The 18334-nt window shown below is 35.1% G+C and overlaps 1 protein-coding gene across 1 annotated transcript; it reads left to right on the plus strand.

Moving 5' to 3' along the window:
- The first annotated feature begins 240 nt into the window (after positions 1 to 240).
- On the plus strand, positions 241 to 7521 carry LOC119069959 (CD2-associated protein). Its single transcript, XM_037174190.1, has 6 exons — positions 241 to 713; positions 4839 to 5040; positions 5133 to 5244; positions 5322 to 5574; positions 5637 to 5822; positions 5876 to 7521. The coding sequence occupies exons 1-6, from the start codon at positions 701 to 703 to the stop codon at positions 7306 to 7308; spliced, it is 2199 nt and encodes a 732-aa protein (XP_037030085.1). The 5' UTR covers positions 241 to 700; the 3' UTR covers positions 7309 to 7521.
- Positions 7522 to 18334: the final 10813 nt, after the last annotated feature.

The raw sequence follows: 18334 nt of genomic DNA on the forward strand, positions 1-18334 counted from the left end.
TGTGTAACATGACGGAGCTAAAATTCACCTGATAGTTTGGATCCGTGTGTAACTGTGGATTTGCATTTGCATTACCTCCAGTGTTTATATACTTTGGAAAATACATCGTAAAGCGCTCGTTGAACTTTAAGTTGACATCAGTCTAGTCAGCGTCCCTTCTCGAATAGCTAGAGTATTATTGCTCTCGTAACAAACTCTATATTCGTTTCTGTTGCGAGTGCGTCAACACTGAACTATGCCATGTCTATAAAATTACATTTCTAGTACATTTTCATCGTCGGGTTTTGTGGTTTTTATCTGTAAATTTTTGTCGTTTTTCTTATTGGAAGCCGTACGATTCACTAGATAAACTATCAATGTAAAGCCAAAATTTTGCGTCATGAACTAGTGCCATTTGAATTTCGCATTTCATCAAATTCATACGATAATTCCGAAAACCTTTAGTACGAAATGTAAATGACAGATTAAAAAAAACATCACAGAGATTGACACATAGTATTTACCATAATTTGGTGATGTGCTCGGTTCATCATTTATTTTCAACAAAATATTAAGTGATATCATCATTGGAAAGAGTTTTTAAAAGCGAAATCAAATCAATATCAAATTGTGCTTCTTAAAGGATAATTAATTATGATCGGACAGCTGTAATATTGGTGATACGAGACATAAAGCGTTTTCAATAATAAATTTAGTAAAAATGGATACAGGCGGTGAGTGTATTTTCGCATTTGTGATGTTTTTTTTATTGGTTTCGTGTATTGTTTTCATGAAAACATATAAATAGAAAATAGTTTCAGTGGTTCAGCGTTAACTATTCGTTAGCTAAGAATTGTTTGTGTGCGGATGAATCGGGGAGTGACTAATGGATATGATGGTTCTTTGTCGCATAGATTTTTTTTTTCAATTAAAAATTGCAAAGTTATCATATTTGTTACCTCGACTCATTTACTCGACTTACTCATAATCTTATCTTGGTAAACCAACAAAATTCAATCTGATATAAAATGTTAAATGCTAGCCCGTAGTTGACTTTTTCGGCTTATCAATGTGAAAATAACCGAGAAAAAATCGAGTTTAGGGCACAATATAACTTAGAACATATTTTATTGTTCCCGATTATAGTCCCAATTTTTGATTATTTATTTTTTTGATCAGCCTTCGTTCTGGATAGTTTGAATTTCGCTCTGGATAGTTCTGGATAACCACACAATTTCGTCACCCTGAATCAAAAATCAAAATTCACCACAATATATGAATTCAGAGTAAACAAAAAGTGGGCGAGTTTGTTGAACCTAAATCGTTCAAATCAAAATAACTAAGAAATGGGTCAGTTGTTGTTGAAACAAGTTTAATGTTAAGATGTTCACGATTTATAACTGATTGTTTCATAGTAATTTTGTGTGTAGGTGATTTAATTCATAAATGGTTAGATTTTTGAAAATGACACATTGATTTGGCACACAATAAAAGTAGGTTTCATGTGGTTTATATGTACACATATTACACATACGTGCACATACGATCCGGGTATATATTATATTGTTGTTCCGTCATTTTGCATAATGGAAGAGTGATGATGAATAGGAGAACATTTCTTTTAAGATTAATTTGTTGTGCTTTTCGATACATACTGTTGCATCGCTGTCACCTGGTGACCACTGAAGAGATCGTAAATTCAGAAATAATTTCCATTTTCATCTAATACGCCTTTTTCGACCGAATTTTGTGCGTTCCTACTATTCAATCTATTGTTTCACTGCGACACTTTCACTAAAATATTTAAATCGCAATTTCATCCATTTCCTGCTTCAAGTCTAATATGCTAATGTTCAAGCAGTCTCTCGTTAGCAATAATATTGAAAGTAAATAAATTGCAGTCAAACGCATGGATTATTAAAAATTTATAAAAAAAAATGTTTTATTCTCAATTGAGGGGTTAAAGAATCGATCAAGACACCAAAAATTAATTTTTAGGAAACCATACAGTTCTTCTGCAGTCATTTTACATCGTCTCGTTGTAGGATTTGCAATACTAGAACTTATGATTCATGTGGTTGTGTGGTTGTGAAAAGAGTCGTACGACTTTTTTGATTTATGTTCAGTGCGACCAGTACAGTGCAATTTCTGTAACAGACGCAAAAGTGGTAAAAAAAACGTTTTTATTAGGGTACCAGAGCCTAATATGTATTAGATCCGCTGTACAGAAGCCTAAAATGGGTATGTTGTGCTTAAAATTAGTAACTGCCTTGGCTAACGTTCAAAAGTTATTATGCAGAGCATAGAAAGGCATTCAATTTCCCCATTATCGAGCCCTTCATTTGATTTAAGCATTTTGAACAGATTGAAACCAAATCTTGTACTTCGTGTTACCTGATTAAATAGAGCCTTGACTACAGTTTCTGTCGTCGCTGAAGGGATAGCCTGAGAAATTGGTAAAACATTTGTGGCTTATGAGTTATAGATAGATAGAGTTATAGTACGTTAGACTTTATTTGGTGATATGATATTGGTTTCTTTGTCTTTGCTGTGTCTGCAATTATCCATTCTCACACAAAACTGCATATTTTGAACACAGCAACACCGATATTGCTTCAAATAAGCGAAAATATGGTCCTATTCGGATTTTGTTTTTTTTTTTTTTTAGCAAAGAATAAGGTTTGAGTAAGGCTCTGATTTCTTTTAAAAAACTCGGAGGATCATTTTCGCGTTTGACCGTTAATGAACTGTTGATGTATTCCTGACTAAGTGTTTCGTCAGAGCATAATAATGTATTATCTTAGTCATGTCGTCGTTTTTGAGTAAGACTTTAAAAACATTTTTTTTTGTTTTCCTCCACTCGTAATCTTGTTTATCAGAATCGTATTACACATTTCAACTTCTATTTTCCTCAAAGAGCAGGAAATTCGATTCAAATTTTTGACCTTCATCAAGTGTTTACGAACTTACAAAAAAATCATGCATTCAAGTTGTCTTGCGTCTTGCATTTATATTAGACTCCGAAGATATTATTAGAAAGAAAGAAAAGTTCTACCGTTCTACAGTATGCATTTATAAACCTGACGTTTTTTTTATTGTTTTATTACTTCTCTGCGTGCTAAGTGTAAACATTTAACTAATAGCATGCAATCTCCGAAGAAAAACCTTTGATGACTGAAGACAATTGAAATTACTTATTACGCTGCGTATACGTTGAGACTGATGTATTGAATATTTTTTTTTCGGTGTTAGGTGAAGCAACCTTTGCGGTTGTGGTGCAGACAACCGCTGGTATTATTGTACAACAACAGTGTTGTGTGTTAGGTTAAAAGATCTCAATTATTTTCATTTTGTACAGATGTACTCTGGAACCGCAGTTAAAATAAACAAAGAAAAAAAATCTAAATCCAATAGTCATACGACCGCATTAAAGTTTACCAGGTGCAATAATACAGAACGTTTTCACACAATTTTGTTTTATTACAAAGTGTAGATAACGTGCAAAACCGATAACAAGAATCTGTTGTGCTAAACTTCTAAGGAAATTTTTATAGTTCACCGAATCGGACATTAACCGTAGTTACGACGAAAATGAATCATCAGTTTGAAGTTGAGGGTACCGGTTTCAATTGTTTATTTTGTATGTCAATACGATTGAAAGATAAAGGTCAGTAGATAGTAAAGAATACAAAAAGTATGGCAACAATTTTTGTCAAGACAATTCAATGTCAGAACCTATCCACTCCACATCCAATGTCGTATACAGTCTAAGCTTTTAGTCAGTTACTCCCGTACATTTTAAGCAAGAAACAAATGTTTTGGTTTTGTCAAAAACAAACACGACTGTATCAATGGAAGAGCATGTTTAGAGCTGAATAATATTTGCGGTTTGAGTAACCCAAATGAATTCATTATCTCGATCAAAGAATCGACTGAATATTTACATCGAAACATCAAATTAGAATAAATTTATCAGGTCGATAAAAGTGTGAATAATTGCGACGAAACGAAAATACTGACTTTAAACAGACATTGAACGTCATATGACCGTCGTGGGTGTCCGAACCATTTTATCAAAAATAAAATTTGATTCGATCATCTTTTGGGCTTGCCATTTGATAGACTTTTATGTTATGATTAATAGCCATCGAGTCACGTTGATATGAATAAAGTCAACTTTCTGATAGTGAAAACAGTTCGAGTGGGGGATGCACAAGCCATTCAATGTATGAATACTAATTTATCGTCAGATTGAGCTTGTGTGCATTGTTTCTTGTAAAGTGGAGTATCTTCTCGAACGAAGATGGAACCACATTAATATAACAGTGATTGCCCTATTTGGATCTGTAAACCTAAGCATTGAGTATGCCTCTCTGTCTTTCAGTCTTCATCTTGACATTCACGTACTTCGTTATATGACGTCTAACATAGAACCCTTTTGCGAGTAATTTTCATTATTTGAGTTCTCGCTCTTCTTTATCAATAAACAAATTTCTACGGACGAAAACGGATTCGTTCGACAACTTTCCACGCTCTACAATCTCCTATACTCAGTTTTAGGTAACTGCTCGCAATGTTGTTGGTGTATTCTGTAAAATAGGCTCCACGAAAGGCAATTGAAAGGTTGAAACACTCATGCATGCTGGTGTGATTCTCTTTGTATTTTAACAAATAAAACAAAAAAATATGGTGCGGTGAATCATATCACTACGATCACTCTAAAAATAAATGATAAAAAAATAAAATTCAATTCACAACATGTCCTACATGCCAACACATTTTATGTCATTATTCAACAGCTTTTAACATCACCGCTCCTATATAAAGTTCAGAATAAATGAAAATAATTTTATTCACAGTCCGTGCAATTGTTGAACATGAATACCAAGCAAAAGAACCAGATGAACTAAATCTGGTGAAATTCGATCAACTCTACAATATAAAAGTTCAGCCGGGAGGATGGTGGGAGGGGACACTTGTCTCCACCGGGCAGTCAGGCATGTTTCCCGATAACTTTGTCCGTGTTTTGGAGGCAGACGACAAAAATCCAGTCGTATTGAGGTGATTATTGCATTTTATTGATGTCGTTACAATAGCCGCACACACAATTTACATATCAACAATCAGATGAAAATGTTAATCAATATTTTCAGAGACAAATCAGCAACACAAAATCGTCGATGTAAAGCTGTTTACAGTTATACACAGAACAATAATGATGAACTGACTTTGGCTGTCGGTGACATCATTGAATTTTTGGGCGAGGTGACATCATTCACCCTTTACGCATTCCGTTCGTTGTACATTTTAATAAATTTATTTTCTTGTTTCGTCAATCACAGGTGGAGGAAGGTTGGTGGAAAGGAAAACTTGGAACGAAAATTGGTGTTTTTCCGTCAAATTTCGTTGTTACGATTGAGCACGTCTCGCCATTATTAGCTAATCGAAGAAGTACGGGAGTTGGTAAAGCATCCACTGAGCCAGTGTCCATGAAATTTAAAGCAGACATCAGCTCGTCAAGGGAAGATATTGTAGCTGCAATTGGTAATGCAGCTCTGTTGGAAAAAGATGCACCAAGTCTTCCGCCAAAGCCGGGTATGCAAAAAACAAAACAATTTCAAATGACACTTTAACACCACGAAATTTCAATATTTTAGTTCGTGAGCTGTGCAGGGTTTTATTTCCATATCCTCCATCCAATGAAGATGAGTTAGAGCTTAAGGAAGGTGACATAATATCGATCATAAACAAGGAACTACCCGACAAAGGTTGGTGGAAAGGAGAACTTAGGGGAAAAATTGGTGTTTTTCCAGATAATTTCGTTGGCCCATTATCGCCAGAAGGTAATTTGGAGTGGATAAATGCGTTGTCTGGACTTGACATTATTTTCTTTCAGCCTCTCCATCTAAAGATGCCATGTCATCGAATCATAGACCCGATCGACCTCCAGCTTCTTCCAAAATATTAATTTCAAACAAATCGTCAAATCGCAAAGACAGTTTCGGTTCGAGGGATTCATTGAATGATACCAGCATACCAACGGGAAATGTGGCTGCATATCGGAAATCGTTGGAGAACAAGGTCATGGATATGTCTGGTGTTGAAAAGGCCGGAAACCGGAAGAGCATTGAAATGAAAAGTGACATTCGAAAGAGCATGGAAAGTTTAGACGATAAAAAGACCACACCGCCACCGGTTCTGACAAAGAAGCCAATTGTTCCAATAAAAAAATCACCGACCGTCGGCAATGTGACTGGTGGTCTGTTCACTGGCATCAAAGGAAAAACTAAAACTGACGGTAAATTGTCATCGAACGATAGTTTGGATGGAATAGGCAGTAGTAAGCCATCGATGGGCCATGTAGCCGATAACGGTGACAAAAGTATTGTGGGCGAGCGACTTAAGCGAGATAACACCGAATTCGATCAAATTGAACGTGGCAGTATTTTACAAGATATGCGTGCCGGCCGAGCGAAAGCACCGAAACGACGTCCACCCACATCATCTTCAAATTCATTCGGAGAAAGCGCCAGCGATACAACTTATCAAAATGGTGGAAACGGTTACGCGGAAACGGAACATAAGTCCGAATCTCTGGACGATGACATTGCGAAACCGAAACCGAGAAATTGGGAAAAGCAAAAAGCACCGTGGATGGATGAATTGAAGGCAAGCCAGGCGAAAAAGACGTCACCGAATGTGGAAAACCGATCGCCAGACGGTAATAATAAATCTGCTGACCATGAGACAAGTGAAAAATTCGATATGTCGAAGTCATTCAGTAGCTCTTTCGTATCTAGTCACAAGAAATTGTCCGACACCAACAACTTTGACATCCGAAGCAACAGTGTGGACGTTAAGACATCACATTCGGCCGATTTGAACAATAAAAAAGATATTGATCATCATCCAATGGCCAAATCAATGTCATCAAAGGCGACAATTGATACAACAGCATCAGTAACAGTAGCAGCAGCAGTAGCAACAACAACAACAACGGAAGACACGGCAAAAATACGTCCAACTAGTGTCAGTTTGCGCAACCGAAGTATATCACCGGTGGCCCGTTTCACAAAATCTGTCCAACCATCCAACGAACCCACGAAATTGATCAACAATGACAGTGTCAGTGATAAGCCAATCAGCACCGATAACGTATGCAATCGTGTCGCCGAACTAGAACAAAAAGTAATCAAACTCGAGAAGTTGGTACTGTACCAGAGTCAAACGATCGAAGATCTACAGAAAACGATCAAAACTGAGTCAGACAAGGTTAAAGTGCTAAAAGGTGAGCTAGACAAATACGCACAGTGTGTTACGCAGGTCTGAAAGTAAAGAATGCTGTGCGGAGTGGATTGATTCTCCGTACAGCATTGATGGAAATCGTTTTGTTCTAAATATCACATTCCTCTTCATTTTTCCGTTTTTTTAAAATACAAATTGAGTGAGACATATAAATAAGTTAGACGGTTTTTGTGTGTGTGGTACATGCTAGTTATAATCACTCATCGTTGGACAAAGATAGGATGTTGCTTTCAGTTCTAATCGGACAAACAAATCAAGCCATCTCGTTGGTAAAGAAGTAGGGGTTAATCGATGTGTGGGCAAGGGAAGAGCTATAGCTCTGTTTGTCGTTCCGAAGGATAGTTTCTTTGTGATTTAGTGAATGTGAAAAAGGAGTCCTGTTTTGGTTTGTGTGCAGATGTCCGGTTCTTGCAATTTGCGCCCCTGAGCTTTTCGTCTCAGGTTAAGCAAAATTGGCATGTGCGAAATCGACAAACAACATTATTTAAAGCAAAATGTAGGCCAAGTTCTTGCAATAAATTTATATTTCAAACTGAAAAACCACTTGCAAGAACCTAGATGTTTGTTCAAATCTAGGTAGTATAGAGACCTAACCCCTGTTTTTAACCTGTTACAGACGCAGAGACATTAGTTTATGTCGAGGACGTATTATGTCGAGGACGTATTATGTCGAGGACGTATTATGTCGAGGACGTATTATGTCGAGGACGTATTATGTCGAGGACGTATTATGTCGAGGACGTATTATGTCGAGGACGTATTATGTCGAGGACGTATTATGTCGAGGACGTATTATGTCGAGGACGTATTATGTCGAGGACGTATTATGTCGAGTAAGGATACATTTGGCCTCTGTAAGATATTTGGCAACTGTCCGTTTCGGTTAAAATCAGTTTTTTCAAATTAAGTTTGTAAGAATTGACTGTTAGAGACGTACCGTAAAACCATTTTTTGAATAGAATTATTGGTTAAGTCGATTATATTATATATATATATATATATATTATATATTAAATAACTTGCCAAAATTCCGGTTCCCCCACTCCAATCAGTTCAATCAGAGTCGAATTCACAGTGTAGTTGCTTAAGGAGAAAATTAGCACAATTAGCATTCTCAATGTCGTATCTCAAACAACCATTAGTTTCGAATTTATTTTCCATTCCACTTTACAATCTTAGAATCGTGTTTTGTTATGCCTCAGTGGTTGAAAATGGTTTTCGATTTGATGTCGGTACAGGTTTCTTTTTAGTGATGTGCTGAATATTCAACTTTAATTCGAATTCCTAGTTTGTTCTGACGTCCACCTAATAATAGTTACTCCAAAAATTTAAAAAAATGGATCATTAAAGGATCTCGTATTCCTAGCAATCTGGGCATATTTTAGTCAAGACAAATTTTTGCAAGATCACATGAAAAATCCCTGGTAAAAACCTTATAGACCAACCACCTTTAAATTTCAATCAAACACGTCTGCCTAACGATTTGTGACTCGTGCAGCACTTTATCACTCGGTGTCGAATCGGAAAAAAAATCATGAAAAGGAATTTAAAAAAATGAGATAATGTGATGAACGCTCTACCAGCGTAATTGTTGACATTTTTTTTATATTTCGGATCTGTTTTATGTGACGCTATAAATTGTTTTCTCCGAGGCTAAAATCTAAACTTCCTGGTATTGTTAGTGTCAACAATATGTACGAGTACTTTGTGTTGGGTTCATGTTTTATTTATTTCATATTTATTGCTCTTCATCGAATCGAAGCCTTCGGCACTTTTACAATATTTCCGGACTTTTTTTCAGCCCACTTTTCCATTAATTTCACATTGATCAACAAAGTGTCGCGGCCTCGTGAATATCCTCTCGATTCGGTTCTTCCTTCAGTGGAAAGACTGTAATGAATTGATACATTTGATTCATTGAATTAAAGAACCGAAAAGACTGTTTTTCCTACCCCCCAAGTATTGGACATTACCTATTATAGAAGTGACATTATACTCAGAATCACCTTTCACAATTTCTCATTGTTGACTCTATAAATTGATGTGTCTCAGATGCCAGCGCCACACGATCTAGATCCATTTATATGATTCCTTAAGGACGAAATATAAAAATTTGATACACGACTCTTAACAATTCTTGCAGGAAAGGTGAAAATGTTATTTGGTACAAGGTATGGGTCGACTGTTGCCTGTGAAGCATAGGTATGTTCCTTTTGTTTAGCGATGTACAGTTACTAACTGAATCATTCCGTAACTAATTTTACCATCGAAATGAAACTCGATTCTATTTTGACTTTTTGTAAAATTACTTGTTAATTTTAGTTGCGCTAATCAGTCTTGAAATATGGGTGAAAGTTCGGCAATACAATCTAATACCATACCCGTTCATCCGAATATAAAATGTGACTTGATTGATTGTAACGCTAGGTCCGTTTTTTTTAAAATTACGATTGATAGCTACAATATGACAGATTGTGATTTTAACTCTACGGGCAACGCCAATAATTATTTGGCATACTTTTTCGCACTTGTATCGAAATGGAGACGTACTTTTTCGTACTTGTATCTAAATGAATGGAATTTTAATTTGAGTTGATTGCATTTCACTCTTAGTCTATTGCAGTTGCCAATTGTAAAAAGTATGTCGAGGACGAGGACTGTGTTATACAAGTTGATTTTTGTAGCAAATTTTCCATACGTTCAATCTGCTCGTATCGAAAACTTAGAGCATCCACATCATCATCAACGTTTTTTACTATGGTTTAAATTGACTAAAACAATACAATTTCTCCACGCATCTGTCAAATTAAACTCACGAACTTGAAAAATATGTTGGGCAAACTTTAACGCAGTTTAATTTATGCGCACTTTTGAACCAAAACAATAAAATTTTGGTCAAGTTTCGTATTTTTGGTCCAAATTTGACAGATGATTGGAAAATTTCTTTTGTACATCAACGGTATGGAACTGCACGTTGAGGATGACCTTAGAACTAGTGTTTCAAAAATCTACTCTATACACCACGGTGCCCAATATATTATTTTCCACACTTCTTACATAATGTGTTGCCTGTTGATTGTATCATTTTGGGCTGGTCTGTTAGTATTAATAGGTAAGAATTCTATATTTAAAAGGAAAAACTACAGTCAGTTCGTCAAACAATACTATACACGAAACGTCAGTGAAATTTGGACATGAATTTACTTCAGCTGATCCACTCACACGAAGATGTCGACTGTATTATATATTTGCGTCGATGCCGAACTGATTCGTATTTTTCTTTTGATTTAGTGATAAGAAAGTTTTGAATTTGTGAGGATTTGACTATTATGTAATTGATTTTCGGAACAACGCATCAAATGGAAATTGAACTAAATTTGTGCATAATCATTGAACAGAAATTGAAAAAAAATACATAAAACACAAATAAGAAATAATCAGAGATTGAGGGGAGTAGACGAACAGAGTGTGTGTGAGATAGAGAGAGAGACAGTGAGCGGAAGAGTAGGGGATTGAAGATTATATATGCCTTTAAAAGTGGTATTTTGATTGCAATATTTGTACTATATTTTTATATTTAAATTTAGCTATTTGAAAATTTTTCATTTTTATTTTATTCATCAATAAGATTTTTTTTATAAAAAAAACTAATCCTATTTATGTGATAGATTTGTATAAATGATGAAAGGAAGAAAGAAGAAAAACCACATATATATATTTAATACATTTCATTTGAGAATTTATTCAATTAAATTAAAATGAAACGAGAATAAGCAAACAGGAAAAGAATAGCAACAACAACACAAAAAAAACAGAAAGAATAAAAAGAAAACAACAGTGAAACGTAACGCAGTTAGACGGCATTTATTTATTATTATTTTTTACAATTTTTACTTACAAGTTTTATGATTAGTAATATTAATATTTTACAACTTTACTATAGTGAGAATACAATTTATATAAGAAAAAGTGCATAATGATAAAATATTTCGCCTACATTCTTGAATTCTGAAGCAGATATTTTCGTAATACACCGCGCTATTGTGTGTGAATGTGTTAGGTTGATGTTTGTTTTTTGATTCGTAACCTTTTTTTTTAAATAAATTAAAAATTAAACAAAATTCATAGTTTTTCATTGGAAACAGGTTCATAAAAATATTCTGTTTAAGTGGCAGCTGTGTTCGTTCTAGTCATATACGACTATTAGCCTTATGTGTCAACTTCAAACACTTTATAATTCGAGAATTAAGTGCAAGCGGTGCTGAAATGATTCATTGATAGAAAAAGGTCGGGAAAAATTGAAACAATAAAATTCGATAACGAAAGCGGCTAACGCCGACCCGTACGAAACATCTATTCGTATCAAAAGCCTTTAATGTGAAACTCTTCATTTCTCTTACTTCATTTTCTTCTCTGCTGAAAAACTATTCTTCCTTTTAAATCACTTACATTATCCACAGTTTGCCTTGTTATCATATACAATTAAATTGCCAGAGGCAATATAGACAGCCCCGTACGAAGTCAAATTTCATAAATTCCTATTTAAACAGCTATATACCGCTATATTTACCTATATTTCACTGTAAATAAACATTTCACATAGGAATATGCTATTATATAGCTCTATATGCCTGTATATAGCTCAATATAGCTGTATATAGGTATATATAGATGTCCATATATGGAATCCCTGAAACCCCTCACACTTAACACATTATTTCCATGTTAACAGAAACTCTCTAAGCATCATTTTTCCCACTTTATATCGTTTTACTAAAATCCAATATGGCCGCCGGCAGCCATTTTGTTAGGAGACCGGAAATAGTACCGACGCTTTACATTCGTTAATACCTTTCAAACAAAAAAAAATTCATGAAATTCGGTCAAAATTTACTCGAGATATTGACAAAATACTCCACGTTCACTGTACGGCCGAGTAGCCAGATAAGAGCTCACTCCAAGAGACCTAGCTCACGCTCCGGAGAACATAATTTCATAAACTTTTTTTTCCCTGATTGGTACGGTCAATACCTATCTAATAAAGCTAAAACGAACGAAATATGTTCAAATTTGGCCGACCTACAAGCAAAAACTGCTTGCCGCCCTGTGCCTGTTTCACACCAAGGGGTCTAACTCACAAGTCGGTCATCCGATTTCCATAAACTTTTTTTTTTGTCGATCGGTATTGTAAATATCTTTCATTCGATGTATCATTTACGAGTATAGCGTTTAAATGTCCGGAGATATCTTCGAAAAACCGTAAAGCACTTATTGGGCCCCAGCTCAGGAGGGGTCGATCCAAAATCACTCATCTTCGAACTTAGCCTGTCTTTTGACATTACCAAACGGGGAAAAAAAGAATTATCAAAATCGGATGCGTTTTACTCAAGTTATCGTGCAGACAGACAGACGGACGGACGGACAGACGGACATTTTTTTTTCTTGCTGATTTGGCATCTCTGGACAACCACAATAGGTTTCCCCTTACTCAGGGAGTCCAATTCGACGTGTTACAAACGTATGCGTAAACCTATAAGACCCCAGTACTTCGTACGGGTCTAAAAACTTAGGAATTGAAAGCCTCTCAATCATTGAAGCTAAGAGCAAAAGAGTTTTCTTTAATTCGCTATTATCTTTTGCAATATAAAAATATGCTGTTGGTGACAGACTGTTCGAGAAACTGTAAACGAAACAAAAATACTTGGAAGACGAATTTAATTTCTACAAAAGCTCCAAGCAACCTACTATTCTATAGAATCCATTCTACATATACTAATGCATTCTGTGGAAATTGTGGAAAATGTGCCTCACAAAAGTTTATTGAAAGAGTAAAAAAAAGTTATTTTGCTAACATGTGCCTAAATGGAAATTTTGCGCAATAGAGGTGAAAATTGTCAACCTGAGACGAAGCCGATGTTGACAACACATCGTATGCGCAAAAATCCAGTTTAGGCACAAGTTAGCAACAAGATTTTATGTACATGAGTTAGATCTTGATTTTTCCAAACGTCACTTTTGCGCATTAGTGCACAAAAGTATGTATGCAAATCCATTTAAGCACTTCTTTGATCGCACATATTTACATAAAACATTTATCTACTGTAAGTTAAAAAATTCATAATTTTCAGCATGAATCTAATTAGCAAAGACAGTCAATTTACACACTAAAATTTCCGTGAGCATAAGTTTAAATATTTAGTTATATGCTTTATGCATATAACCAATATAGCAACTTATGCGCATGCAATTGACAGAATCCTACTACGATCATGTGTAGCAGGATTTTGTGTTGATGTGTTTTGCTTGAAAATTGTGAATATTTTCGCTAGCAGTATATAAAATCTTATTGCTTTCACGTTAGTAAATGGGGTTTTGCACACATCTAGGGAAGGAAAATGGACTTTCCCTCCTTCGTAAAGGAATGCGTCATACTACACTCGGGAAATAATTTGATATTTCGTATCACGATGAGTAAAAGTACCTCGCTCCGCTCGTAAGGAAAACTTGGGTGAAACAATCAACATTACAATACTTGTAACACAACATACTATTACATAGCGAAAAACTTTCATCCAATAATGTTTCCATTAAAAATTCGGTTCAAAATCTTTATCAAATTCCAACGACTTTATATATTGCACCAAACATAAAGCAGGAAAATCTACTACTCAAAGCTTTCCGTTTCTTGGAAATATGTTTTCACGTTCAGTCAATCAGAAACTAAATGGAAAGATTTGGGTGTTTGTTTGTGCATTATTTGGAAAAACGAGTCATCCTGATATGCTTTTACTTCTCGGTGTAATGGAGTACACTTTTAGACTATTGTTATCGACCTTTTACAAACGACTAATTATCTTGAGATTTGATGATTATGTTGCGAAGTCGCGATACGCTTGCCGTCTATAAAAGAAAAAGATGTATTGGAAAAAGCCTTTCTCACAAGACCAGGTCTAAATTGTCGCATCATCCACATAAAGTAGTTTAATGGGAAAGAACCAATAAATGCCAATTGAACATATAATTACCCCCATAACTCGGCCTTACGCCCCGATCGGTAGATTTCACACAAGAGGTATCATTTCCATCATTTGCCCCATTGGTAAGTAATGTACTATTTTCGAATGACCTAATTTCCATAATTTCTTTTTTATAGCAATAATATTGGAATACTTCCCCATTAATCTGCACAAAATAAAATCAATAAAATTACATTCACATCAGAACACTTTACTGTACGAAAGTTGGAATATATTTAGAATAACCCCTTCGCTTACTTCACTACACAACATTATTATGATTTGCTGTATTTATGTCCTAAGGCACAAAACGTTTTATTTGAGCCCCTGTGTTATATACAATATTACGTCTGTACGAGAGCGACTAGTTGAAATATAATTATTGTCATTCATCAGTAACAATTTTGTTATTCGCACACGTACAGCCACAGGGACTTTTTTCATCAAATCGATGTTGCATTAATTGATTTGATTCATTCCGATCCATGTATCTGAATTGTCCTTTTGTTATTCAGAATCGTGAATAATAATTCCATTGAATTTTCGAAGTTTTCTTCGGCTATATTGGTAGCTTAATGTTGTCAATATAGAATCCCCCGATAACGGAACTCATGACCGACACTTTTTTTGTGTATAATTTCTCCTTTTCACCGATTCTGATGCATTTTTCTCTGGAAGAAACCTCGTAACCTCCAATTGTAGTAAAGACATTACTTCGACAGAATGTTTTATTTACGAATAAATATCTCGGGATTTCCCTTTGCAGGAATATGTAAAAATACTTGGTGCATGTAACATAAATTGAAATTCTATCCCCAGAGTGTGGTAACTTCTAACGAAAAAGGAAAATAGCGAATGTCTGATAAAATCTGATTTGAACAGCAGGCATCTGTCGTTGATTTACCTTTTATTCTAACAACAGTTGATTGATCGCTTCGTTTATGAGCAAAAATTATTTAAAAGTTGTAAAGATCGGAACAAGTCCTTTTGTTCTTTTTAAAACGCGTCAAAATTTGTACTTTGCACTCGATGTCATAAATAACCTTTTATTCGACGAAGAACTTTGTTTTCAGTTCTCACATTAAAGATGGGCGGTATCGAGAGTGTCTTATTAATGTCGGTAACCCACTTCCTTATTGACTTGACTGTATCTCAGGCCTCAGGTTCTTGCACCAGAAGATAATTCGAAATTGTTTATTCACTATGATTATGGGGCTACTTCAAATTGCATAAATTTACGAAGAAAAAAAGAGTCAAATATACGGAAATGTTTGTCACTCCCTCCATAACCTGTATCGATTTAACGTGGATATGGATTTATTGGCTTAAAGCCCACACGCAACAACTTTAAAACGATTTAAAAATGAAACAGTACAATCGAAAGCATAGTTTAGGAGGTATAGTAATACCTTTTACAAAACAGGAAGTAGTAAGCCAACATAACCTGTTATCAAAACTGCTTACGATGTTACCATGGCACACATGTAACTATTCCGACCGTATGAACAAGTATAAGCAAAGCATTTTTGTTTACATATGAGTGGATCATCTACTGACATCCCTTGCATGGTTTATCGTAAGCAAATCCCGCAAAATTACAATATATTGAAGTAACAAATTAAAAGATTCTTCATAGACCACTATAGGATGACACTAACAAAGTATAAAATGTAATACCGCGATTTGTTTGCTGTTTACTGATTCAGTAAATTAAATGAAATGATGTCGAGCGAAACGAGCTCTTTTGAATTGTTAAATGGAAGCTAGAGTTACGCTGATCATGATGGATAGTATTTTTGATTATGATGAAATAAATGAAATTTAATACATTGCGTGACAAAAATGTCCAAGTTTTATTTTTCGTCACTGAGTTGCTGCAAACTTATCTGGGAAATGTGAACTTTTTCATGCATGATTTCGGTGACGTATGAAGGCTCTTCATTGAAGGGTCTTTTTTCACTGTTTCACTGGATCTTTCTTTTCGTCACCAGTTATGTACAAAAATGAGTTATTTTTATTGATGGCAGACAGAAACCAGTAAATTGTTCGATAAAAAGAGGAATTTATGAATTCGTGTTCAGGGGTTTTTGAAATTTAGTTTTGGTGTTCGTCTGATGGATCGGGTGGGCAAAAAACCACTATTGACCTGTTACAGACGGCTGTAATCTGTTATCGACAACAGCAGCATGAATAATCGACAAGCTCTGACTCATAGAGGTGTTATATAGCAAAAAGTATGTTGAAAACAAACGAAGTAAAAGATTTCTGAAATCAATATCTGAAAATCTTCGATCAAATCAAATGAAGTAGTAGTTTGTATTTTAAAACTGTTAATATAGCTGCCGTCTGTGACAGGTTAATCGGGTGGTGCCTAGGTTTTTTGGCGATACGAAATTGATGCACCTGAGTGTGCTCTGTTCGATAGCCTAGCCATTAACGTTTGCTCTACGTGGTAACACATTGGCCAAGGGAAGAGTTTTGTTTTTCACTCTGTTGAGGTATTGTTTTTACTCTGTTTTTCTGTCAAATGTTGTCCGTGATTGATTTGAATTTGTTATGTATTTTAGATAGAGAAAAATTACGACCTTTTTTTGAAGCTAACCCTCAATATTCTTCTTATGAAAATGTTGAATGAATTGCCGGTTGGAAGAAGCGGTTAAAGTTGTATACAGTGCATGAGGGAACAGTTTTAAGAGATAAGAGCAAATTCACAAGTGTGTTGTTGAGCAACAAGCTTCGGTAACTGTTAGTTTCAATAAGTGTAGAGTTTGCATATTTGTTTTAAAGAAGAATTTTAGTACAGATTACCACATCGCACCACAAATAACAGAAAACAACAACAACAACAACACATTAATAGAATAGTATCGCAGCAGACTTATTTTATACCGGTGATGGCGAACAAATTTTTTTTGTGACAATGAATTCTATGGACACTGCAACACATATATCCTGCAATCTTCTGGAAAAAGAACAAAACAGTTCGTCAAAATCTTCGAAAACCAGCAGGTTTAGAAAAGAGGTAGGTTTCGAATATTTGATACTAGAATCAATCTACGGATGACCTAAATTTTCAAACTTTTCTACATTTTCCTCATAATTTTTGAAAAATCTACCGTTTAACTTTCCCGCTGTATGATTAAAGTAAGTTTTCCGCACTAGTACTCAACTTGTTTTCTTTGCATAAATATTAATAAATAATCTGCTTTCGTAATGTAAGGAGAAGACCAACTTTGTTTCGTTCTTTTCCAATCTTTTTTTCTCTTAAACATCATAAAAAAGAACTTTGAGTTGATTTATAGCACACAGTTGATGTGATATTGTTTGTGATAATCATATAGCTGTGTTTGCGAGAAAACGCTCTCAAATCGTCGTTATTTGATTGTTGCCGTTAGGATCTCGGCGTTTTAACTATTTTTTTTTTTTTTTTTCAATCAGTCAGTTTTCAGTGTCTTATGGGAACATTCTTGTTATACGTACAAAAGTCTATTAGCCACATAAATATCAGAACGACTTAGAGCTAAACATTTCTAGCAACTACCCAATCCGGGAATCAATCAGTTTGAAATATATTGGAAAAGTCGCGCATGTTTTTGGCGTCTCGTGCTCTCTGCAAATTTCCGTTCGCGTCTTAGCGGTAAACGTTCAAAATAACATTAGAGCAAACAATAGGCATTCTGATTGGTCGAAGAATCAACACGGGGTAAAAATTTTATAGTGCGAGTTAATACAAATAACAAACACTACAGAGAATCGTGTTGTCTCCAAATCAGGTCACGAATTACCAAAATGTTTTCACTACCACGAGCCATTAAAAGGAGAACGTTTGCTAACCCATCGTAATACCAAAAAATGGTTCACCGATTCCAAGTGTGGAAGACATACATTTTAAATTACAGGTCCACACCGAACCGAAAACTATATCCCGTTCCGCTTACATCTAATTATATAGTCCAGAAATCTGTCCGTATTCAAAAAAAAACTTGATTGAAGAACAACCAAACCAATAACGTAAAACTTGTGGTAATCTACTC

The sequence above is a fragment of the Bradysia coprophila genome, assembly GCF_014529535.1.
Source record: "Bradysia coprophila strain Holo2 chromosome X unlocalized genomic scaffold, BU_Bcop_v1 contig_416, whole genome shotgun sequence".
Classification (NCBI taxonomy): Eukaryota; Metazoa; Arthropoda; class Insecta; order Diptera; family Sciaridae; genus Bradysia; species Bradysia coprophila.